This window comes from Taurulus bubalis, assembly GCF_910589615.1.
Source record: "Taurulus bubalis genome assembly, chromosome: 14".
Classification (NCBI taxonomy): domain Eukaryota; kingdom Metazoa; phylum Chordata; class Actinopteri; order Perciformes; family Cottidae; genus Taurulus; species Taurulus bubalis.
Genome location: NC_136602.1, coordinates 8574158 through 8599612, shown reverse-complemented (window position 1 = coordinate 8599612; position 25455 = coordinate 8574158). Strand labels below are relative to the sequence as shown.

General features: G+C 40.6%; 1 protein-coding gene across 1 annotated transcript in view; it reads right to left on the bottom strand.

Moving 5' to 3' along the window:
* grid1a (glutamate receptor, ionotropic, delta 1a) overlaps positions 1 to 25455 on the bottom strand; it is a gene marked incomplete at both ends in the record, with an annotated part of 203544 nt that overhangs the window by 81116 nt on the left and 96973 nt on the right. Inside the window, one exon of the mRNA XM_079229673.1 lies at positions 2460 to 2744. Coding sequence (XP_079085799.1) covers positions 2460 to 2744 — 285 coding nt within the window. The remainder of the gene's footprint in view (positions 1 to 2459; positions 2745 to 25455) is intronic.

The window sequence follows — 25455 nt, the reverse complement described above, 5'->3', positions numbered from 1 at the left end:
TGGGAGAAATGCAGTCGGAATTAAGAAGGGAGCATCTGATGACAAATTACTGGGCTAATTTTCAGGGACACAATGATTCCAACCCACAAAAGGAGTGTTCCTGGAGGGCTGGGAGAAGTATTAGAGAGATAACTTTGGTCGGATGGGGAATGACATTGCAAAGGAATTTGGAGTGTTTGATCTGCGGATAAGTCCTTCAGTAGTTTATTCGGTGGTGGCTCCACGGATGCTTGTGTGGCCTGATATAGACTGGTATTTGTTAGAGGTAAAAGCAAAAGAAAGATATCAAATTGATTTGGTAAGTGCATGTGACTATCAAGTAATGAAAGAGTGTAATGATTTTACAAAGATTTATTTAGATTTATACGAAACCACAACCAGGAGTGACAGGATATGGGGTGCAGCCAAAGGAATTGCAATTAAGAGAAGACCGTCCAGTAATTTAGGGGTTTACACATTGCAGATGCTGGCAGTATTGGTTACACTACAATAGGTGGAACACACATACCAATATAAGGTGTGGATATGCTCAGACTTATCCTCAGCCCAAGCAAGTTAAGGGCCTTTCCATTCAAACAGCAATCTATATATACTCTGTTAAGTCCTTCAGTCAGGCAGAAGAATAGAACATTTTAAGGGAGGTCAGGAAAAACCTCTGTGGGTTTCAGTACATGCACGGTGAGGGGGAATGAGAAGATGGATAATCTACAAAGAAACCTTTAAAGAAAAATGAATTAGTATTAGTAAAGCAGAGGTCAAATGTTTAATATGGGAGGGGAACCAGATGAGGCAAGAAAGGTGGAACAAAAAGAAGGGAAATATAAAATTCACAAGGGTGCCGAAGTTACTAGCTGGGCTATGCAAGCGACTGGTAGACTGGTAGATTGCACTAAGCAACCACTTACTCTACATAAAATGATTAGTCCCACAGTGGGGAAATTTACAAACATCATATTACATATTTACATACATACATGACATTGTTTTGGTCTCTGCATTTTAACCCATCCTTAGTATTAAGGAGCAGTGGGCTGCAGTGGGGTTCAGTGTCTTGCTCAAGGACACTTTGACATGCAAACTATGGGGAGACCAGGGATTGAACCGGCTGCCTTGTGGTTTCAGACAACCACTCTCCCCATGAGCTACAGAAGATTCCCTCCAGAGAATTGCTGCAAGCTAAACTACAGCTACATGGCAAAAGTAGTCTAAATGCATCAAAGCTATTTTTTTCCGTTGAAGTCAAGTGAGGGCCATTAATAAAAGCTATAAATAATGTAGTATACAATGATACCGGCCTAATATAAGTGATATAATTAGGGGAACACAAGACAGGCTTGTCTGAGGGATGTCAGGAAGAGAAGTCAATGGACCATGAGCTGTAGGGGGCATGAATCGCAGAGAGAGATGATGAGGAATAATGTGAGGGAATTAGAGGTGCAGGGATACATATTAGTAGGATTACTGGGCATGGGTGAGAGAGCACAGGTCAGGGTGCTGCTAGCTTTCTTTAGGGACACTGGGTTGTTGTAGGATATGATGGATAAGAAGGGATAGGGTGCTAGGGTGGCTGATATGGCTCGGGAGGAAGCCGGGAGGATAAAATGTAGGTAACTGTGTGTGTGTGTGTGTGTGTGTCAGAAACAAATCCAGACGGACAGATCTCTGTAAATGTGAAACGCCATGTCACATACATTCACATGGAGCCCTGTGACCAACCTGTGTGGTGGGAACTGGTATTTGGTCAGTGGGTAGTTGTATTTCCTTGAGGGCTTTCTTTACTACACACTTTATCAACTGTAGCTTCCACTGAATGGAAAACAAATTTAACGATTTATGCTCTTCTCTAGATTGCACTCTTCCAAGTAGTAAAAAAAATAAATAAATTAGCAAGCAGCGGCAAAGTATCATCTGAGAAATGCCAATGCAGCAATACACTCTATTTATCTTTCTGCCCTTGTACCGTCTTGGCAATCACAGTCCTTTGCCTTTTGCCAAATGTGGGTCAGGAAAGGTCTGGTCCACAGGGGGGGTCGTGGGGAGAATAATGAAACGGAAATGGATAACATCTGAAGATATATTAAGCACTATTGGGACACTGTTCTCCGGTGCCACAAATGAGCCAATTAGGCACAGACTGGTCTCTTCATGAGGACGCTACTAATGGTGAATAGTTTCCCGACAATTTATTCTGAACTTTGATTTATTTTTTAGCAGTGTGCGCGTACAAACGTGTGTGTTTATGTGTGTGTGGCTGCGTGGGAGTGATGATGCTCTTTCATCTTAGTTCCGACTGTGTATTCTTTCCAGAAAATGAATTCTGAGTGTTTATACGGCATTTCTTCAGCCTGACACTATAGAGGGTCTCGGAGCAACTTTGACTTCACATTTAAGTAAAAGAGCTGAAATCAATACAAACAGATGCATTTGACCATCAACTGCTCTCATTCGGCTCAACTCACCGTAGTCGCTCTCATAAAAGATGATGAACTTCTGCCAGTGTAGCTCTGAGATCAGGGTGAGCAGGACATCGTTGATTCGAACAGGTGGACGGGCAGCCAAGGTGTAGCTCTCTCCCTCTGGGCTGGGGTTGAGCTGGCAGGCAGCGCGGGGTGCACCGTCCCCATTTCTCTGGATGAAGAGGTGGGGAATGTGCATTGCATCTGTCAGAGACTGCAGGGCACTTGCAGCTGCGCAGCCAGTGGACGTGACCAGAGCGAGGATCCCCTGGTTCATCAGCTCACATGCTGGACGGAGGAAAAATAAATAGAGGGAAGGTGGTTGAAGGGAGTAGAGTAAAGAGAAGGATTGAGGAAAGGAAATAAGGATGAAGGACAGAGACGTATTTAAAAGAGATAGAGGACCATGAAAGAAGAAGATATATGGAGGAAAACAGGGTTGGGGGAAAAAAAGCAGAAGAGAAGGAATGAGATTAAACATGCTGAGATGTGTATTTCAAGTAAATCCAAACAGTAATCAATTCTAACAAGATTTTCATTTCAAAGGTCTTTCAGGTTTAAAGAGCGCTGTACATTATTCAAGAAAGTGTGCTCAACTGGTTTTAAAATTCAAAATGGTTCTTTGTGTATCCTGTTTAGGATTACGTCTGAGCCTCTGCAGTTGAGAACAGATCACAAGGAGGAGGGGGTTGGTACTGACGTTGTATTATAATGTGTGATGAGAGATTCAGAAGGGGGCGTCCTTTAATGATTAGAGTCTAATCCTTGTCCCCAGACAACAAAAAAAGACAGCTGATTAAAGCATAAAGACTTGCTTAAGTCAACAGTCACTTGATAACAACAGATGAATCAGAGAGCAACAGGAGTCAGGGCATTTCTCCGGATAAAAAGAGCACAGAACCGCACGGTCACGAATACAAATCAGGAGTATTTTAGCTCGATACAGAGAGTAAGGTGCAAATCATGTCCTCAATCAGTCCAAGCTAAATATTGTCCCACACATCCGTCACTCTGTGTCTCTTTCATGTATAAATGGTCATTATCTGTGAACCAACACAGATTCAGCCCGCAGACATACTGTACTTGTAATGTTTGTGTTGAGTGTTGACAGCCCTACATTTTTTATTTACACATGTAAGTTTGGCCAAATCTGCTTTAGATCCTCTTAGAGTGGGTCAGCATGTCTGCAGGAACAAAATGCCAAACATGCTTTAAAAAGATGAAAACGCCCCTTCCACATTATTAATGTCTGAATTTGAAGAGAAAAGCTGTTCTATCCAAGTGGAGGTAAATATTTAATGAGAGTGGGTAGACTTGAGTATGCAGTGGTTTGACATATTACTCACTCATGTTTTGCTCTTCAAATGATCTGACAGTTGATTAATGACCTAAAAAGATGATTCATTCTCCCAAAATGACAATATGTTTAGTGTTTACTAAAGATAGCTGAGATTTATCCACTATTACACTACCAGAAGTAGTGTATAGCACGCTTCAGGCAACACAATTACATACCTCTATATTGAATACAGTTATGTGTAATGTAAACCATTTACTACAGTTGGTTTTCAAGTGTGTTTGAAAAATTCAACTGCAGAAAACAGGTAATCATAATTGCACATCCTCTGGTAACACAGGCTACAAGAAAAATCACGTTCTCACTTCTTTTTTTCGCAATCACTGTTTATATTGTTTTCATTGTTTATAACCATTGACCCTATACGCTCTCGACCTACCCTTTGTGTGGATTTGCATCCTCTCTGAGATTAAAAGATACAAAAGTAGGCAATTAACAGAAAAGAGAAAGTAATGTGAATCCAAATGCAAAACAGTTTTAGTGAAGATTATTAAATTAGCATTTCATTGTAGGCTATATATCTGTTATGAGCTGCATAATTATATACTAACTACAGGGATTGTCTAATTTTGCATGTGACACGGGACAGGCTACTGCAAATGGTGCCTTTACAATTCAGATCACCATTTTTCACACAGAGGGGCTCTTATAATGTCAACATGAACAGCTGAGCCTATTGTACAAAACAGCAATTAAATAATATCTCGCTGCATTTCATAATACCACCCAATTATGTAGTCTACTTATATTTCTTCAAAATATAGCAAAAAGAGACTAAGACCATATGATTTGACATATACCACATGATATTGAGCATTTTAAGAAGCAGAATAAGGACTGCACGTCACGAACATAAACACATACAGGTAAGACACCATTAAGTTAAATCCACCATGATACTAAAGGAAGGGTTTTTGGAGAAACGGCATTAGGGATGAGGCGAAAGGCCTGAAAGGGAGGAGTGAGGGAGAAGGATGAAAAGAGGGGGTGCTCTGTGGATGAAGACATACTGGGAAAGGGGTGTGTGTGTGTGTGTGTGTGTGTGTGTGTGTGTGTGTGTGTGCACATAGCAGAGGGGGAGGACTATTAATGTGACAAATGACAATTTCATCTACTGACTGCAAGCACAGGAGTGCATTAAGGCTCTGTAAATCATGAGTACAGGGGCAACTACATAACATGCTGAGAAGGGGCGGGAAAGCGGAAACGCCAGAGAGCCGAGGTAGAGGAAGATGTACTGTAGTAAAAGTAGAACAAGGAAGAGAGTGCAAGAGAAATAGAGGGATTATTTTGAACTTTTTGCATGAATGCCCAGGAGGGTGCAAGAAAGACTTCTACATAGCAGGAAGTGTGTTGTATATATTGTGTGTGTGTGCGCGTGCGTGCGTGCGTGTGTGTGTGTGTGTGTGTCAGATGGAGAGACTTTCATGAACGCCAGCATGTGCACCAGAGCACTTGGCAAATCGTCCTTTGTGCAACATGAAACGCTAATACTCTGCTCAGCAGGAAGTCATGTGATTGACAGTAATACAAATCTAGAGCATGTTTTAACACTGATCCGGTGTCTAAATGTGTCAGCTGGCAACAATGAACTGTATTCTGTACTACACAGTGAAAACAGTCTGTTCCTGAGAGTTACTTGTGGTGTTGCTGCCGGTTGCATGTAGTATTTTCAAACAGAAATATATTGGAGCTGAAATAATTCATTAATTCAGGAATCAAAGTAGTTTTTATATCTTAGCTTCATCACTGTAATCAAAATACACTGTGGTCAGAATGATTAGCAGCTTTCATGATGTGCCTTATTGTTTTATCTATTATTTTGTTTCACCATCTTCTAATGCAAGAAACCTCAAAAACTTGATCTTCATTTGTGCTAATAGAAAAGTGACTCATAAAGATATATATTTTTTTCTTTTTATAGCTCCTACCCCTCCATCCCTCATCCACTTTTAGCAGAGTGGAGCTAAAATCTATCTGCGGCCATTTTGGCTTCATAATGGACACCCCAGGCCCATTATACAGCAGACAGCTCACTGACAGGAGGCAGGAGTGCTCCACAGTCATTGGCGAGGATGATAATGGTGGAATAATGACTCTTAAATGTTCCCCCTGAAGTGGACAGAGGCCATCGCTCATTCCCTGCTAGCTATACGACATCTAATGTCAGCAGTCTCATATACCTTAAAGGAAGACAAACCCGTTTGTCCAGGACACCGCGGTTGGTGTCCCAATGCAAATCTTTAAGTGAAGTTGACTTTTGTCATGTTAGTTGCTCGTCACTCGGAGGAGATCTGAGATTAGTCAGTCGAGCTAACGTTAACTACGCTCTTTTCTGATAGTTTTGTCCTTCATGTAAAATCTGAAGCTTATTTTTGAAAAGTCACGATACATGTATTGAGCATATATTGACAAGCTGTCATTTCACATGCACACAACTAACTCTAGAGCAGTATGTAGAGCGGCATAGTTTCAAGCTTAGAAGCACTGACCAAGATGCAGTATTTGTGTGAGAATGTGTTGACTGTGAATATGTATAGTAGTGGATGATGGGTGGAATAATTCTAAAAAAGTCAATAAGTCCGCTGTAATTAAAGAAGTTGTAATAGGGAGATGCAAACAACAGCTGCTCTGGTTGGGAAAGAAAAGATGTACTAATCTATCAAACCCATTGTGGAGAAGCAGTCATTTTGCTCTCATTGATGGTGGTTGATTGAGGGATGATGAATTCCGTAGGTGGATGCATTTTTTAATACATTTAATCATCACTTCACATCTTTAAAACCCTGATACAATTTAAATTAGAATGAGATTTTTGCTCTGCTGTCAGCAAATTCTGAGACTAAATCAGAGAAGAGGCTAGGGCATTGTAAGCGATTTTTTTCATGTTCCTACACCCATAATTGAAACCATTAAAAAGGACATCTGCCATGCGGATTCGGGCTAATCAACAAAAGCACACAGTATTTTTCTGCAGAAGTCCTCGCCTCATCAGACCGGTTCAGTTATGCACGGACGGTCCTGGGAGAGGGAAAATTAGCATCAAGACACCAGGTTGAAAGAAGACATTACAACTTTGTGCCACACAATCTGTTTGACTGTGAAAACATGATGTCATCAGTGTCTTGCCCTCATTTTACCAATGTAATATGAAAGGAAGAAACAAACCACCACACAACTGACGTAGTGAATACTGCATAAATTGGGGCTGTCTCAGTGATTTCACAGTCTAGATAAGACGGTCTCATTTAGTTTGCCCTGACTCAGAGCACAATCCTAGGATTCACCACTAAAATAAATGCTGCACTGTTTTCACCACTCTACCCTCAGTGGCAATGGTGTAACTGTGATCTGATTGTACTACATTATTCTGAATGAAATGTCTGCTTTGTATCATTGTGAGGTCGCTGAAAAAAGGCTTTGAGTGTATTGTAATGCTCCTTCTTATTTTAAAGGATGAGCTCCTACTTATTCCATATATGTGAAATCCATTAGATAAGGAAAATGTTAAACCTCATGATGTAAATCAAAATGTGATACAAAAGAGTTAATGTTTGGATGACAAAGCATTGATTTCACAAAGAAATGTGAATACTAACTGAACAATTGAATTTTTTTGAAATTGTTCCAAAGCCAGAGCAATGAAAACGGTGAAATATAGATCTTCCATCCATATTGGTAAACTATAGTGTGCAGACCCTGGATCACACTCCTCGTCTTTTCAGCACAAATGACTGATTATTGTGCTGTTATTGAGGTACCGGGCCGCTAAATTGGTCATTGACGGTTTATAAGCATTCAGCAGGGACAACTGGCACAAATTACTGTTCTTTATGTTTTAGCTGCTGACGGATTCATAAGAGCTTTAACTGATCCGCATCACCCTCAGCTAAGAGCAGACTGGATGTTGTCATTTCTTCATTATAAATGGGCCCTTCCACTCTGCTTTTGGCAGCTTCCCCACAACATTATAGCTCTTTGCCACACGGAAGGGAGAAATGAGAGCGATCAGTATGGCAGCTGGACCACAGCTTAGTTCAAAATTTAAGTGGACAGCAACATTCACCTTCAGTAAGAATTAATCGTCTCTCCATCGCTCACTCTCGTTCCCGGCCATGGTGCTTTCCCCATGCCTGCACTCCTGCTGTCAGACTAAGATAAGGGTAGATATCCCTATCAATACTATTGATGCTACGACTGCCCATGTCATCTGAACTGTGAAGGAGTGTGTCCCCGCTGTAAATTATACCCTCTAGACAGGTGGAACAGCAGAAATAGACTACAGTAGATACTGTTCATAAACAGGGAGTGGACACAACCACATGACCTGTAAAGTACAGCACAACCCATTATCTGACAGTCAGAGAGGTACCAAATATGTAACATATTTAACATTTAAATAATTTACAGTATAGCCATTTTAAATTACCAGCTGGGCCGTGACAGATCCCCTCTGGGTCCCTTCTTGGTCCTTGGTGGTATGTGATCCGCCTCAATGACGTAATGCCAACGTAATGCCTCTAAGCACCATGTGTGGAAATCAATTGCAAAGCTTTATCTATCCACCAGTAGGGGCAGTGATTATGGAAGCTGAAGCAGTTTACTACCATCCGGCTGATGCAGTGTGACCGCTTTACTTCAAGTTTGCCCATTGCGACTTGACATTTACACTGACCCAGTTCGCCTAAAATATGTTATTTGTTATCACAATTGATGTATGAGGGCGTGTTCCATGTTGAATTTTGAAAAAGTGTATTCAAAATGATTCACAAGACATCAATAATGTTTTCCTTTGATGGAATGGTGTCGCCATATAACAAACTAAATTAGTTAGGATAGTTTAATCGGTGTTAAAATCATTTAGCCTAACTTCAGTGAAGATTTAAATTTGTAATGGCTCCACTAACTTGTGAATAATTCGCTGTGGCAATGTTGCAGTACAAATGTGAGACATAACTTGTGTCTTTGTTCCTATTATAAAATATGGCACACTCAAGCCTGTTATTCATATAAAGCACATTATCTTAACTTCATGTGAGTCTTTAACTTCACAACCATTTTTCAAAAATGTTCACACATATTCTATCATAATGCAAACATTAGAGATATGTAGAGATTTATAGCACATTATAGATTAATGCACAACACAGTGAAACGCTTCAGTAGCTCACAATGGAACTGGCTGCTGCTTTGCTCAGTGTGAAATCAAATCAACAAACACATGCAATAGTCATATACAGTAAAAGCTTGCAGAAGATACTGTGTTGTGGTTTTCCATTCAACGTGTAGTCTAAGGCTTTGTTTTTACGGCAGCTGCTTTGTGATCTTTGCTCTAGAAGCTGCAATCAATCAAAAACATATATAGACATATATAGTATATTGAATAGGGTTGGGTACCGAGAACCGGTGCCATACTGGCACCGGTTCCAACACGTCCGGTACCTACCGGACCGAAAAGCAACGCAGATTTCGGTGCTTCCTTCCGGTGCCTGAGCCGATTTAAATACTTTTTTTTTTACACTACTCTGTAAAGTTGCACGGTATATAGATACTAAAAAGGTAGCGCGGTGCCCGCACGCTAAAAACGATTATTAAAATAGCCCGGATCAGAGCAAACTCGCTGCTCTGCTCTCTGTCTGCCTGCATGCAGAGCGGGGCTCGAGGGGGCGGGGCTTCCAGCGCTCACACACACAGTGCGCGCACACAGAGATCGCTGGAGACACGAGCACCAGCTTTTGAACGTCCGTCCTCGGCTTGATGGAACAAATCTCTCCAGTTGATATTAATGATGACGTGTAGTCCAGTAAAGCAGCAGTTTTAGGATCCAACAGTGTCTGAGTTCTGTTGCACACGGTCCCATCAGGCCACCTGATTGGACTGGTGTCTGTTCTTTTTTTAAATATATATTTTTATAGTTTGAAGTTAAAAGGTTTGAAGCTGTAGTTTGAAGTGTGTTTTGTATGTACTTATTTATTTATTTATATCTATAGTATACTTTAAACAGTTAATAATATTGTTCAATTTGAAGAAAAAAAATTGCCTTGGCAATAAAAAAGTATCGGTTCAGGCACCGTTTAGGCACCGGTATCGTTTTAAAAGTATCGGTTTAGCACCGGTATCGGAAAAAACCCAAACGATACCCATCCCTAATATTGAACATCAAAATGGACATAGTGCTTGCATGTCTCTTCGCCTGGGTCCCTATGTTAAATATACTTTTGAGTTTTTATTATTTCTGACAAAAGAAGATTGTTGCTGTGCCCTGCGAAATTTATGCTCAGTGATATTTTCAGACTGCTGGTACCTGACGGATGAAACAGAAAAAGGCCTGGAGTCTAAATCTTTGCAGCCTGGGAGTACAGACCTAATGCAACAGAATCCACTCTGTATACATTCAGTAAAAAAACTATAACAAAAACAGAGTAGAACTGGGGAGACACAGGCAATTTTTGTTTTCAGAGAGTTCTGAGTCACTGACTGCTATTTCGACACAGAAACTAATGCCACCAGACAATGATACAAACACCACCACCAAAATGTGATACAACTAGCTACCATGCCACGTGGCATCAGTTTCAACTGTCGTGTGCTTCAAAAAGTAAACATGGATGGGGTGTCAGCCTGTAACATAAAAGACATGATTTAAACCGACCCTTTGCTATGTCCCACCGCCGAACGCAGACTGACCAATCATAGCGTAGCCTCAGCCAGCTCCGACCAGGGTTCAAACCCTAACCGGCTCGGCTCAATAGACTCATGCAATCGTTTATTTGGTATTGTGAATTTCTAGTTGGTTATGGTTACACATTATGTTAAAGTGATACTAGCTACTCAAGATATACGCTAGCTACTGAAGGTATCTCGGAAACCGCTTTTTTGATTTTCCAAAAATGCAATAGATAGATGTAATAAATGCAATTAATGCAGTTAGTGACAGTGTGGGCTCCATGGTAGCAGTAGGGGGTCAATTCAAACATCATATTGATGTCTTATTAAATCAAGAAGACAATAGTATCTATATCAACCCATTTATGTGTGTTTCATTGGTATCTTTTCATTCACTCCTTTCTTCAGTGCTTTTGACTCTGTCACTTTCTCTCTCATCAACTTAGCACAACCACTGTTCCTTCCAGGACTAACATGGTCAGTCAAATATGCATAACATAGTGCTTTGCATACACAATGATGTGTGTGCGTTTGTTTGTTTGTTCACTAGTATGTGGCTGATTAGCCTTCTGACAATTAGCATGGAGCAATGCCTGTTGGTACAAGGTTCTCCATTGGCAGCACTGTGCTGAATGTTGAAACAGGTGAATAGAGAAACTAGTTTTTATATGGCAAACATATGTTTGGGTTGTGTGATTGATTTGGATGGTGTTATGGAGAGAGATTGGCGAGCATTGTGGGAGGATAATCATGATTCATTCGCCGTCGGGACAGGGACAGGCTGGGCCTTTGCTTGTCTGCTGGAATTAGAAACATTAGGAAGCATATCACACTCTCATTTGGTATTGTGTCATTTGCTCTGATATCATCTAATTTCTTTGTCTCTCTTTGTCTATAGTTGCCTGGCCTCCCTTCATTCTCCCTGTGTACATATCTCACTCTACATAGGCTATCTACATATATTTTCTCTCATCTGATTCCTCTGTGTTTGCCTCCCACTTGTCCTCTTCATCTCACTCTGCATGTTGCTCATCACAATCTGCTCTTGTCTTTCTTGTCCCATCTGCATCTTGAGCAACACCTCAAACATGCGAGATAAATTATGAATTAACATAAGTTAATTCTGTGATGCGTTCCCTCTTTGTGCTACTGTAGAATAGAAGATGAGAACGCAATAATGAAGGATTAAATAACACGGTTTTAATTATCTTTTTTAAAGGTTGTGTTCCTTCCACAAGCTGCTTTTTTTTTGTAATTCAACAACAGTGGTCAAATGATGGTCACCAAGTTAACAATAAGCAAAACCAATGGTTCCATGACAAGCTAACAAAGAGCAAACTTATGTCTGTTCTATGAAAATCCAAGTCAAATGGAAATTGTTATGTAGTGTCAGTCCGAAATCCTGTCCAGCATCTTGTTTTATAATATCCCTGATGGGACATTTGGTTTACAACGGAGGAAAGAGGTAGTTGAGAGCTCAGGAGTAGAACCTCTTTAACTGCCAGAGTGATTTATAGTCCTCTTCAAACATCTCACAGATACAAGTTTTAAATTTCCTGAAGAAGTCCACTCTGAATTAATTTATAAGACGACTTTATCGGTCTGCAGCAGCTAATGTTTCGGTTGCAATCGTGCATCATTAGCAGCTATTGCCCTTTGGCTCTGGGACGCCAGGAAGAAGAAGAAGAGCGGTGCCCCAGCTGTTTGTTGGTTCGAGGTGGAAAGGATGCTACTCCACTGTGGAGGGTTACAGATAGCTTGTACTTTAGTGGCATGTGACAAAGTAATGGCGAACACAAGTTGTCATGCAGTTGTTTGTTTTTTGCAGCAGTGTGCATTGATACTATAGTAACCAAAGGCAAAATTGTGTTGAGCTTTTTTGTCTACAATTTAAAATATTATTTGTTGGAGGACATTTTCTGTTGAAAAAGAAAATGAAGAATAGTACTACATATCATAATACATAGTTTTACACTAAATACAACATAAAACTATACTGCACTACAAAACAAACAACACAACCAGGAACTTTTAGGCGGATTAGTAATGCATTTCATGTTGAATGTCTTGTAATGTTTAGACAAACTATCAGAGGATTATCCTTCATCACACAAAACTGTGCCACACATGCTGTCTGATTTCAACAGTGTTGAACATTAAAAATGCATTATTTATGTTATGTTGCCATATTGGATGACTTTTTTTTCCCACATAAGCCTAAATGTAGGTTTAACTCATTTAACTGTAAAGTAATACGCTCTAGTGAGGTCCTCCACTGGGATAATATGGCATTAACCATTACAGTGGCTTACATGATGCTATCAGTAGTAATCCACTGCATGCATACTGTAATAATAATAATAATAATAATAATACATTAATTTTATATAGCGCTTTTCAAAATGCTCAAAGACGCTTTACATGGGACAGAGACAAACAGAACAAAACAAAAAAAAAGAAAGACAATAGAGCAAACAAACAGAACATCCCCGGCACAAAAGAAAACTGGAGAAGCTGTGCAGAATGAGTCCTGTAGTGGAGGGTAAGGAACAGGGGCTAGCAGGTGAAGGCGAGTTTGGAGAGGTGGGCCTTGAGGGCCCGCCCGATTGAAGACATGGTGGGAGCCCGACGGATGTGAACGGGGAGGGCGCACCAGAGGAGGGGGGGGGTGTAACAGCTGAAGGCCCTGTCACGCCAGATCCGGTGCCCGGTCCTGATGGTCTCCAGAGTGCTCTGTGGCTGCAACGGGGCCGACGGAGAAGTCCCAGTGCCCCGATGGCCGAGACGAACAAAGGAGCAAAGAAGCTGTTGAGCTGGAGGAGCCGCGAGGTGGAGTACTGCAGAACCATGCCAGCCCAGAGCATCAGCAAGGAGCACGGACAGGAGTGTCCAGGAGGGAGCCGGTTGGCTCGACGACAGCCGTCGGCTAGCGAGAGACCACCACACTACAGTATGTTGGGCATAATACTACAAACACTGACCAGTTCCACTGAAGCTCATGTTGGCACACAAGATCACAGCCACCTGTTCCCACAGCTTGAACAAAGCCGGCATGTGTTCAAATGCAAGCCTGATGGCGGATAGGCATTCACCTGCTTCACAGCTTAACTCTTTTGAAGCCACAGCTTCCAATATTCACAGAGACCTGACTCATGGTAAGGATAACCTTCTTCTTGAGTGTTAAATCAGCTCGATGGGCGGATTCATTCTGCTGAGTTGACAAATACATCAATGTCAAGCAGTTAAAAGACACAGGACCTGTGCAATGTCGCTGTTGGCACTGGTTCTGAATGTCAGGAACTTCCTTGAAGGACCTCCAGTGATATATAACCACATTAATTTGAGGTGCTTTAGATAAAGCAAACCCATGTAGATGTGCTCTGCCATTTAACCTTCCAAAATATGAGACAGAGAATTTGAATCGAGGATTTTTAATTTTAAAATTGCTTTTGTGAAATAGTACTGCCAATGCCGATGAGATTTAGAGTCTGCACCTTTGTGCCGCTTTCAGACATTTAAACCATATTATTTTGGTTTGCCCATATGTGGATACAGTTGCTCTGGTTGACCCTGCAAAAATATAAACACTGTATAAGATATAGCAGTTTTTAAAAGTTATATCTGATGATAGGGTTGGCATGTGGCAAGCTAAAAATCAAAGAGTTGGCCAAACCAAGGCTAAGCATTAGTAAATACTAGACTTGTGGTGAGAAAGAAGACTGTAATGGAAAACCTGTGTTGCTCTGTTGGATGCGTTGGCATCCAACAATATGAATCAATATGAATCTGCTTGATTGACTATCTATTTTCTTAGCGAGTGGTGTAAACTCTACAAGAGCTAGACACTAATAACATTGTAATTAACACTAGGAAGATCTTTAGATGAGGGTAATGGTGTGGGTAAAAGTAAACAAACAGCAGTGAGGCAGATGGGGGACCATTCATTTAACTGTTTCCACATTCATAATAAGGTTTTCTCTTCGGGTGGGGGGTCAGCTCTTATACAACTCATTTGGAATGTTTTAAGTAAATTGTGCATCATAGACTGATTTATTAATACAGATAATGTTTATCTCCTTCACTCTAATGAATGGTAATCTCTATGCATGTCCTGTTAGTAGAATTTCTAATTCAGAGCAACACAATCTTCCAAGTTTCAACAAGCTTTCGTGATTATCTGAAATTCACATACACATGCTAGAAGTTATAATAATAATTTGTTCAACATTATATTCCTAAATCAATGTAGTTTTGTATCAAGAAAGCACATATATATGCATGTTCTGTAAGACGATATGAAAACAGTTTAAATAATTAGTAGTTATGCTTTGTGATTTTGTGAATAAACTCTTTTTACTCTCATCTTGCCCAATGTGCCTTGTCCAACTATATAATGACCCCTAATAACTGATCACAAATGTGTCTGAAGTTTGAAAATGTATCATTCAGAGCAATTGTGATGCACGTAATGGTTATTTCTTTTGAAGGAGTGACTTTTCGCTAGCAATCTGCTCCCTGTCCAACGTTAGCGCTGTCCTGTTGAAAAACAAATGAGCTCATTATCCTTGGAAGGCTGTACACATAGGAGCAGCATGCGTGACGAACCAAGCCATTTGGATGTGCCAAGCTTAAAATGTCAACATACTACCTTGAGAGTGCACATTAAACCGAGGCGGTAATGTGCACTCGGAAGACAGAATCCCATAACCAAGTTCATTAAGGTACCACAATCCTTCCCAACAAAAAAAACACCCAACAAGTAGTGGGATTTTAAAGTTTGCAATGAGCATCTGTAGATAAATGCCACAGTGACACATTGCGCATCATGCTGCTAACAACACCCATCCCTGAGTTTATGAAATATCTACTCATGGAGGCATGTGTCAAAACAAACCTTATATATGTGTGCATGGATGACCAAGGACTGCCGAGTAAAAACATCTTAATAGCTCCCAAAAGCAATAAACAATTAAGGTCACTGGTGTCAAGGCTGGTATCATAATTCACATACATCACACTGTTTTTTCCTTTATGTATTCTTACTGATAGTGGGTTGCGTCCTGAACCAAATGTACAAAACAAAGTGTTATTTTCTTTTCATCTGACAAATGATATATTTGCCAATAGGCATAATACATGTAAGTGAATTGTCAGTTACAACTTATTTTGGTCTCATTTCACTCATTCATTTAGTGCCATGAGGAAGGTGGCCCGTGTGTGGCAAGCACCAAAACTACTTAAACTCAGCAAGACACCTTCAGATAAAGCCCACGCAGCCGCTGGTGTAATTCCAGGGGTTTCTTTTGTCTAAAATCCTCAACAGCTAATCACTAATCATTTCTTGAATTTTGGATCGCATTTCCTAATCGCCAGCCCTTCTCTTTGTTCTGTTGTGCTCTGCACTCTCGTTTTGATTAATTTCCTCTCTTGGGAGTGGAGTTGTGCGCAGAGAAACAACAACATGTGGAATAGAGGCTCCTCATGCATGAAATGAAAGAGGGCTTTGCCCTCCTGGCGGGGCCGACACTGACGTATTCTCTAAAAGGTAAAGGCCTGCATACGCTTATTGCATTTTACCACGCTGGGTTATGGCCACCTTCCAAAAACATACATCCTCCCCACTTACGTGGCAGTGCATACTGTCAGCCTATAACACAAGGGTTCTCCCTGGCAACCACTTCACAACTATTTCCCTAATAAGAGAAATATGATGATGTAAGCCATGTTTGTGTGCTTGTAATGAATTATGGGAATTGTTGTTCCATATTCTTACATTATGAGAAGAGTCAATTTATATGAATGACTGAAACTATAAATATTGGACGCACTATTACAAATTGGATGTGAGTAGGACTTTTGTGACGGGGTGATGCATTATCAATAACATTATTAGAATTGATATGTCTGCAGGACTTGATGGCACATGACAGTACACAGGAGACAACCTGAGATATGTCTTCTGTCCCAACAGTTCTTTGAATAAATACTAATGCAGTACTGTCAGTAATTGATCATTTGCTACAAAGGGTTTCATATTCTCTGCACTCTGCAAATAAAGGAACCCTTTCTTTGACATATACTCATAGTCCATATCTCAATGTTATAAATGCAGACCATTTATTATCCTGATTCTTTGAACAGAGAGTAATGTGCAACACATATCTCCACTCTGCAGCTTTATTAAATGGGACCAGTCTTTCTGCCGTGACAGCAAATCAACAGGCATGACAATATCAGACATTAGCTTTTCAAAACTCAACTCGTACTGAAGTCCCTCATTAATAACATTGGAGGAGTTTACAATACGATGCAGTAAGCATAAAGTCTGATTCAGTTAGTACATTTGAACCAGTATTAGCAGTGGATAGAATTTAATAATCCCACATTGCATATTGTTTTAGTTATTTTATAATAATTATATCAGTGGTTTTTGCCCTGTGTATTTTAGTCTCCATTAAATCCTGTTATGTTGCTGCTATAACAAAATAATCTCCAAGGGTATCAAAATTGCATCTAATCCCAGATTAACCTTAATGCACTACTTGTATCTCCAGGTACGGCTCGAGGGGACACAGTGCCGCATTTCTTTCAGTGTGCCACTTCAACAGGTGGCATGGACGACACGCAGGCCAAGTCAACTGCTTGGCGATACTGAGGTAAACCTGAGCAGACAGAGAATCTAGTGGAAATATGATCGGCTTTATGTAGTCCCTAAGTAAACTGTCATCCCCCATATTGCATGAAGGGAGTTGGCAAAAGTAGGTCTATTACCATGTTGATAACATCAATTTGAAGTGTCAGGAGGGGTGAGCTAATACCCAGTCTTTCGAGGCTGCTCACTCGTCTCCTCAGCCTCGGGTTTTCCGCTTTGATTAAAATCACAAACCAGCCAATCTTCCAAACACCTTTTCGCCCCACTACCCCGGCTACCGTACGGTTCAATTTTGGTCTTTTTGGGCATGAGACACAGGTGGCTTACTGTTGAATCGCTGTCTTCTGATCGGTACTCCAGTGATCCCCGCTCTGAATGACCCAGCAGACCTGAGCTGCCATCTTGCTAGAGGACTCCAGCTGCCTTGGTCGCGTCTCTCAGATCCTGGCATGTTCTGCGTGTGATGTTTCTAAACCCCATCCCTTGTGTCCGTCTGCCCAGTATCCCCACCTTTCCTCTCCCTGGTGTGCATTCTGTTCCTTCATTGATTCCTGGAGGATTTGATCTCTCTACAGCTGGATGCATCTCCAGTGCATCAGTAGTTTCCATCCACAATACAGTGATGGGGATAAATCATCACTCAAAAGCTATGCAAGCATATTTATCCTGCTAAAATAATAAACCTCTTCTACAGCTAAACGGAGCTACTGCTACATTTTCTGTCGGTCATACAGGGGCGGGACCACCTGTCAGAACAACAGTATCATTACAGTATTCATGGGCCCTCGTCAGCCTCACAATTCTCTGCCTGCATATAATTAAATGTATGCAGAGTACCGGAGAGACTCTACATTGGTAGAAGTACTGCATAGCTGTAAATAAATTGCAGTCCCTGCCGGAATTCTCTATTCTACATTTGTCAAGGCCCCATTATACAACATACCGAAAGATTATGTGAAAATATGAAACACTAGATAAAACGAAGTATACTTGTGTCAAATCTTTTGAATACAAATTAAACAAAACGTATTAAGAGGTGTTTTTTGTTAACTGTATTTAACTATAAAAAACAGAGTATTGGAAGATATTATTTTTCTTAGTTCTGTGTCCATTCAGGCCTCATACACATTACTTTAGATTCAACTGGACAGCAGTTTTTTGCTTTGCCATCTTCATTCTCTTTAGACTCTCTTACTCTCCCCAATAGCTGCACCGTTCAAACCCCTCCATCACTTATACTTTCTCGAACTGTCCTCTACTCTCCAGTCCTCTCCAAGTCCTGTTTGCTCCTTGGATGTTGCCATCTCTCTCCCTCACCCTTTCCCTCTCGCTCTGTATTGTAAATGAGTGCAACAAGCAGGCGAGCACTAGATTTCCCACTGGCTTCGTAGTTGTTTATCCCTGAGGTCAGAGTGAGAGCAGAGTGAACCAAGCAGCCCAAGATCAGCTGCACTCGTCCGTCCTCATGGGAGCGGACAGCTTAAAACATTTTTTTAATATGTTTTCATTCTCTGCATAGACATAATGAAATAAAGGAAACCTACGTTATTCAGGAGATAGTTTGACATTTTGAGATACAATTCATGAATTTTCTCACTGAGAATTAGATAAGGTCGATACAGCAAAATATGGGGCTTACAGCTAAAAAAAAAAAAAAGACCAGCTTGGGTCAGTTTTTTAAGGATAAATAATCATGTTGAGTTCCACAACAGGTAGAAATAGTTGATACTGAAAGTAAGATTGTTTCATATGTGTTGGTCAAGCTGCTTTGCCATACTCCTTCATACTTTATTAGAATGTAAAAGCACATGTACTTTCGTAGGGAATAACTCGCTTGAGTTCATCCACTATTGCATAAATTCCACTAAAGAATTCAGATTTTAACAAGGTGTAAAGATCATCTGGACCATGCCCACAAAGAACCCCATTCTTCAGTGCCTAACTAACAGCTAATAAGCAGACGCCCTCCTGCTGGTTCTCCTCCTTGTCTTCACTGTATTCAATTTACAAGCCTCTTTATATGGGCCCTGTGATGCTAATTGGCTAATCCCACACTCCTCTCTACTAAGAACCTCCTGCAGGTAGTATGCAGCTCGACAAGGATCCTGCACCTCCTACTTATTCCTTTAACAGAAGAACGTTAATTACCTCTTTTTCACACAATGGCCTTTAAAGCTCCACATGCAGCAGGTAAAGCATTTCACGCGGTCACTGATCTCTCAACAAACAAATAAAGGAGTCGTTCTTTTTGGCACAATATCACCACTGTAAACATTTTAGTGTAATATATTGCCATCAGCTTTGAACTTCCATTTCCATTTGAAGGAGGATCAAACAAACAATGTATTGAGTCTTGATGTAATGGTGAAGGTGGAAGAGTGGCTGATGACACACTGAGAAAGATCTGGGCTCCATCTATCTGCAGCGTTACTGGATGGAGAATGATTGTGTGAGATTGCTGACACGTACGGTCACGCCAAGCTACCCACCTCCATCCAGAGCCCCTCTTGCTAAGTGCCTGTGCCTGTCCCTCTCAACCATGACTGATAAGTGGAAATTAAAGCTCCCTTTGAGGGAGGGACGGTTTTCTTATATCCCCACTGCAGGCCATCTGTTTTAAAGGATAAAGAGTGAAAGACAGCTGAAGTCTGACGCCTGATTTTATAGACTGCAAACACGTACCTAATTACCACTGTATTTAAATCTATCTGAGCAGGTCTATCATGTATTTAAGACTTAATTGTATCCCTGCCGTTTGTTTAACCAATAAATTCTGTTGAAAAAAATAAATAAAAAATCCCCCTTCTCGTATGTATTAGTTATTTTTAGCTTAATATATTTTTAGACAAACTACTGAAAAATCTGAAGCATTTCTAGGTCAGTAAAACACCGTTTGTGCTTCCTGAAATGTTGGTATAGGCACAGCACATTGTAGTGTTCTGACATCATCCACAAATACCTCTAAATATATTTAAGTGCAGACTTTTTTTCACCGCGTTTCTACTTCTTGTGTTTTTCAAGTGTGTTGCAATGTGGAGGGCTTCTGGGAATTACGTTTACGATTATTCCGGAGTCTCTCATCTACTGCCTCAGGTTTAATTTAACACCTTCTTTGCTCATATTGTGTATACCTGTTCCAAACACTGATTGCTCTAGGCTTCCTTTCTTTTTCTGATTTTTTTTCTGAATGCCAGAGTGATAAAAAAAGGGATGTCTAAATATGTTTAAAAGAAGTAAAAAAATTGATTTGATGCCGTCAGGAAAAATTCCACTCACATCTGGTCTTCATTTAATGTCACACATCTGCTGCCTTTATCAAGTAAATATCTATTTCATTCACTGCCACTTTGGTTCATTCACTATCTGTGACGAGATCAGGCATTTAATACGTGTAGAACTTGGCTATCTTACCCTGTTCAATCCCCCGAGGCCTATTTGTTAGCTGTCAGTGACTATCTACCTTCATCCCTTCCCCATTGTGTTTGCTGGCTCATGCTCCCAGGAACTGGATCTGTCAAATGGCCGTTCCCGTAGGGTAACAGCAGAGCTCTGCATTTTGTTAAATCGATCCTGGGCGACGCATAAAGAAAGAAAGAGTAAGAGAACGAGGATGAGAGGGCGAGCAATATTCTCACACCAGGTAGCTAGTTAGAGGGTGATGCTGAGGAGCAAGCAGACAGGTTTGGGACGACAGAGCATTAAGATAAAATAATGACATGATGGAAATGAGACTGCAGCATTGGCGATCTCTCTGAGCAACAGATGGCTGATTGGTGAAACGATGAAAATATGTAAAAAAGAGAGATGAATATAAGATGAATGGAAAAGAAGGATAAGTGACAGTTATTGGATTTTTCTCCGTCATGCCGCAACAGCAGCCAGCCCATTAATATGTAGCACGTTTGCTTTACCTTTGACAAACCCGACACCTTTCCAATGTACAGACTACCAAGGAATATACTAACAATGGAAGGCTGCAGGTCTTCTGTGTGTCTGTGCCAAGCCAGGGTGGAAGAAACAAAAATTACACCTCAGTAAGCGACGGAATTGACAGAAAAAGCCTAGAGGAAAAGAGACCCAATAGAGGAGTGGTAGAGTGATAGAGGGAGGGATAACCAGAGAGAAAGAGAGAACTGCCAGTAAATTCTATGCATTTCTAAAGCAGGGCAGCCGGCTGGCCGTCTGCACCGAGAGCCATACATTCTCATTAGGGACCCTGCTGCTGCACCAAACTTACATCAGCAGAACCACACACAGGAAATGTTGGGGGGAGTCGCATGTACAATGGAGGCCCGTTTGCTGGCAGTGGAAGTGCATGCAAGTGGGCCAAAACAGGAATAAATCTAAAAATAACACAGTGACAGCCATAATATATTGAAACTAAAACAGTACATAGGAGTCACCTCTCCAGTCTCTTGTCCAACCCTGTGCAGAGAAAAATCTTGTGCGTCCTGTAGATGGTTAACAGTATCTGTGGTTATGCGTTTGTCAGATGTGGCTGAAAATTGGATATTATAAATTATATGACAGTCATTGGAAATGCCAAGCTTCTATTTGCACAGGGGGAAAAAGGATTTTCCATCACAAACACTATCCTCTCTCTTCGTTAACCCATACACAGACACAGGTGCACACCCACGTGCAGACAGCAGCCGAGGGCAAAGTGCTCTTTTGTCTGACAGCGGTTTTGTGGTTACTCAAGTGACGGAAAACAGACCAGCGACCTGACAAGGACAGACAGACACATCTTTCTATCTCCTTCCCTCTAGCCTTGGGGGCAGTGATAAGAGCAGACATTTTAATTTGCGAGGTCAAAACAAACGCTTCAAGACTCTGCTGGCAGGCCCATGGAAACCTAATGGGCTCTCGAGTACTGCACTGGCAGAAGGAACATCAATCTGCTGTAGTTTCTTATAGTCATCATTTTCTAATGGGTGCTGCGCCAAAAAAATATTTAATTAACTAAAACAGAGTATGTACCTTATAATTACTGTCTCCGTGTGATATACTGAAGCATATGTGATTTACTGGGGTCAGATATTTTACACTAAATGTAGATCAAAGATGAAAGGAGTAGTTCGACATTTTGGGGATACACACTTGTTCATTTTTAAGGTGAGAGTCGAGTAGAGTTGAAGGCACTCTCATATCTGTTCATTAAATACGAAGATACAGCCAGGAGACCCTTCGCTTAGCTGAGCAAAAAAGCTGAAAGCAGGGGGGGAAAGGTAGCCTGGCTTCGTTCAAAGGTACAAATAGTTCTACCAACCAGGACCTAAAATCATTCATTCCCAATAATTAGAATAATCGTTTTTAGCGTGCGGGTACCGCGCTACCTTTTTAGTATATATATACCGTGCAACTTTACAGAGTAGTGTAAAAAAAAAGGATTTAAATCGGCTGAGGCACCGGAAGGAAGCACCAAAATCTGAGTTGCTTTTCGGTCCGGTAGGTACCGGACGTGTTGGAACCGGTGCCATACTGGCACCGGTTCTCGGTACCCAACCCTAACGAGCACGTAATCTAAGGATAATATTTGTCGTTTTATGAGGAGTTGTTGGCGGGACTATTTCTTGGCCGGGTGCAGTGACTTCCTAGAGTCTCGTCACTATGAGGTTGTGGTCAGTCCCTTTCAGACAAGTCAACAAGTACATGAGCTATTGACAATGTGTACAACACACCTTCATGTATACAAGTTGGGTGAGAAAAGTGATCATTTATAAAAAAAAATTTAAAAAAAGGAAAAGCAGAGGATTTTAAATTGCAGCAGATACATGAATTAAACTCTAGGCTGAAACAGGTTGGATCTCCTTTCCAAAAGGAAAACCAAAGAGAGCTCTAGGATTTTACAGAGCACAAAGACAATAAGATATTCCCAAATAGCGAGGGGAATAAATTCGAAAGGAATCTCATCAGTCACCATTCAACATAGACAGACCCTCCCTGCCTCCACCAGTACCTGCATGCAGTGAGTCACACCAGCAGTGAGGAGGACTGAGGACAGGAGGAATGATTGATTCAGGCTCAGGTTTGTTCTTCATTCCTTCTAAACTTCACTCAGTATTGTGATATCAGGGATATTATTTATTTTATTGACATTTTTTGTTTTGTTTCCAGTGAGATATTAATGAGTTTATAGTTTATATAGTTGTTGTGGAAGATTGCTGTTCCTGCTCGACCAACACTATTTAGTTATATTCAAAACGTATTATTTTTTTAAACAATATATTAAAAAAAATGTATTAATGAAAAATAATTGATAAGAGCATCAATAAAGAACCAAACCAATAAAGTAGTAGTGATAAGTGTGATATTTGCTATGCAATCCAAATGACAACTGGCAGCTGTGCTGCTACAGTGTCTTCCTGGTGACAAGTTTGTTTATTTTAAAGCTCATCTAGGAGTAGGCGTACTGTAAATAGTGTTTCAGTTGATCAGAGAGGTGATCAAACTGCCCAGAGTACACAACAGCAGTGGATTTCAAAATAATGCAGTTGGCAAGGTTCACTCTCACCGTGCCAAGTAAAAATATGTGCTCTGTGAATAGTATTTGGAGGGGTTATTGCCCTCCAGTTGCTTCAACATATTTTCCAACATGAACAAACTCCAAAACCACATGACAATGAAAGAGGCAGCAAGTAAAGTAAGTCCACTAAAGAAAACTGAAATCTTGAAATCTCATGTGGACATGAATACAAAAGCAAAAGCAACGTTTACAGAGTAAGCAAATCTGCTAACAGAAACCATATAAAACCGCTGTGCTTTTAACAAGAAATACAACACAAGGCAAACATGGAGAATCTGACTCTCAAAGCTATTTTAAATACTTTTACATTGGAAAACAATTGAACATTAAACTTAAAGATCGGGGACAGATTTTTTGGCATCTCTATATAGTAGCTTGAATAGAAAATTGTTGGTTTAAGTCACTTAATTATTCTGGCGAAAGTGACTTTTGGGGCAATCTCGATACAATGAGTAGAAACAAATGAAAGTCAGAAAGAACCAAACTGAAATCTTCAAAAGAAATGATGAAAAAAAGACATTTGCAACAAGACAAAAGGAGTATGTGTAAATCATACTCTTGCAGTTTTACATTAGCCGTGTACCATACAGCCATCGCAACATCTGCAGAAGTTCTCGTGCCTTTTAAGGAGAAGTAAATATTTTTGATGAATTGAAGTAGGGCAGCAAGATGTGCTTGTGTGGATTTAAAAAGGTATCAAAGGAGTTCATTTGGAGCCTTCTTGATGCCTTCCCCGGTTGGTGAGATTCTCCAGTAATGAGCAGGTTTAAGGTTTTTTCGTTCCCTCATCAGGGAGCTCTGAAAAAGTAGCTTTATTCAGGCTGACAAGTCAGAGGTGCAGAGAAAGGTAATCTATCAGTGTGTCCTTTTCAGTAATACCAGGAGAAAAACCCTGTCTTTTGGGGCCAAGATTTAAGCTGTAAAAGCCAGGACTGATAACAACCAGACACTACGCCTCATCAAAGGATCTGTGTAGATTAAATACTGAAGAGGATACCCACGCTGGTAATCTGTATGTTTTTCCACCATTTTCACACCTCACTGGGCTCGGTTCTTGCTAATCACACGTCAGCATTCTGTGCGCGATTAACAAAAGTGTCTAAACCATTGAAATTATTTAGCAAATTGATCCTTATCAAACGCCTAACAATCATTGATCTCTGTCTAATCATTTTCTAATCCAATAAGTGATCCATTTCAAGTGAATTTAATTGACAGGAAGTTATTGACAAAACTCTTCACTGTCATTCTCCATCTTCTACACTGATTTAAGCCAGTTATAGCGAGAGAGCGAGAGTGAGTTAATTTTCCTGAGAGGACACTGACAAACTGAGTAGTGCCATGTTTACCGCACAGTCTTGTCCCAAAACATTGTGTTTTGCATTTGATTGTGAATAAATACCTTTATTTGATTCCTCAAGATCTGAACTGTCATTTCACTTAAAGATAAGCACTTATGTTTTTGAGTAAAATCCATGATCTCATAAAATGTAGTGATTAGATTTATTTCGACAAAGACAAAAAAAAAAATCTGTCAACTGTTTGTGGAGTTTTAGTTGGAAAGCAATACTCCCGCTCTAGTGATGGACCTTGGTCATGGCAAAACAAACTCCAACTGCTGCACCTACTCATCCATCCATCCATCCAAACACAAGGAGGCGGACAGACCGGGAACAGAAAGAAAAAAAAAGTTCACTTCCACTCTGATGGATTGGCAGCTGTGAGATGCACACCATTGTAACTCAGCTGGTGGTTACCGGACTGGACGGATGGCTGAATGAATGGGTTTGAAAAATGA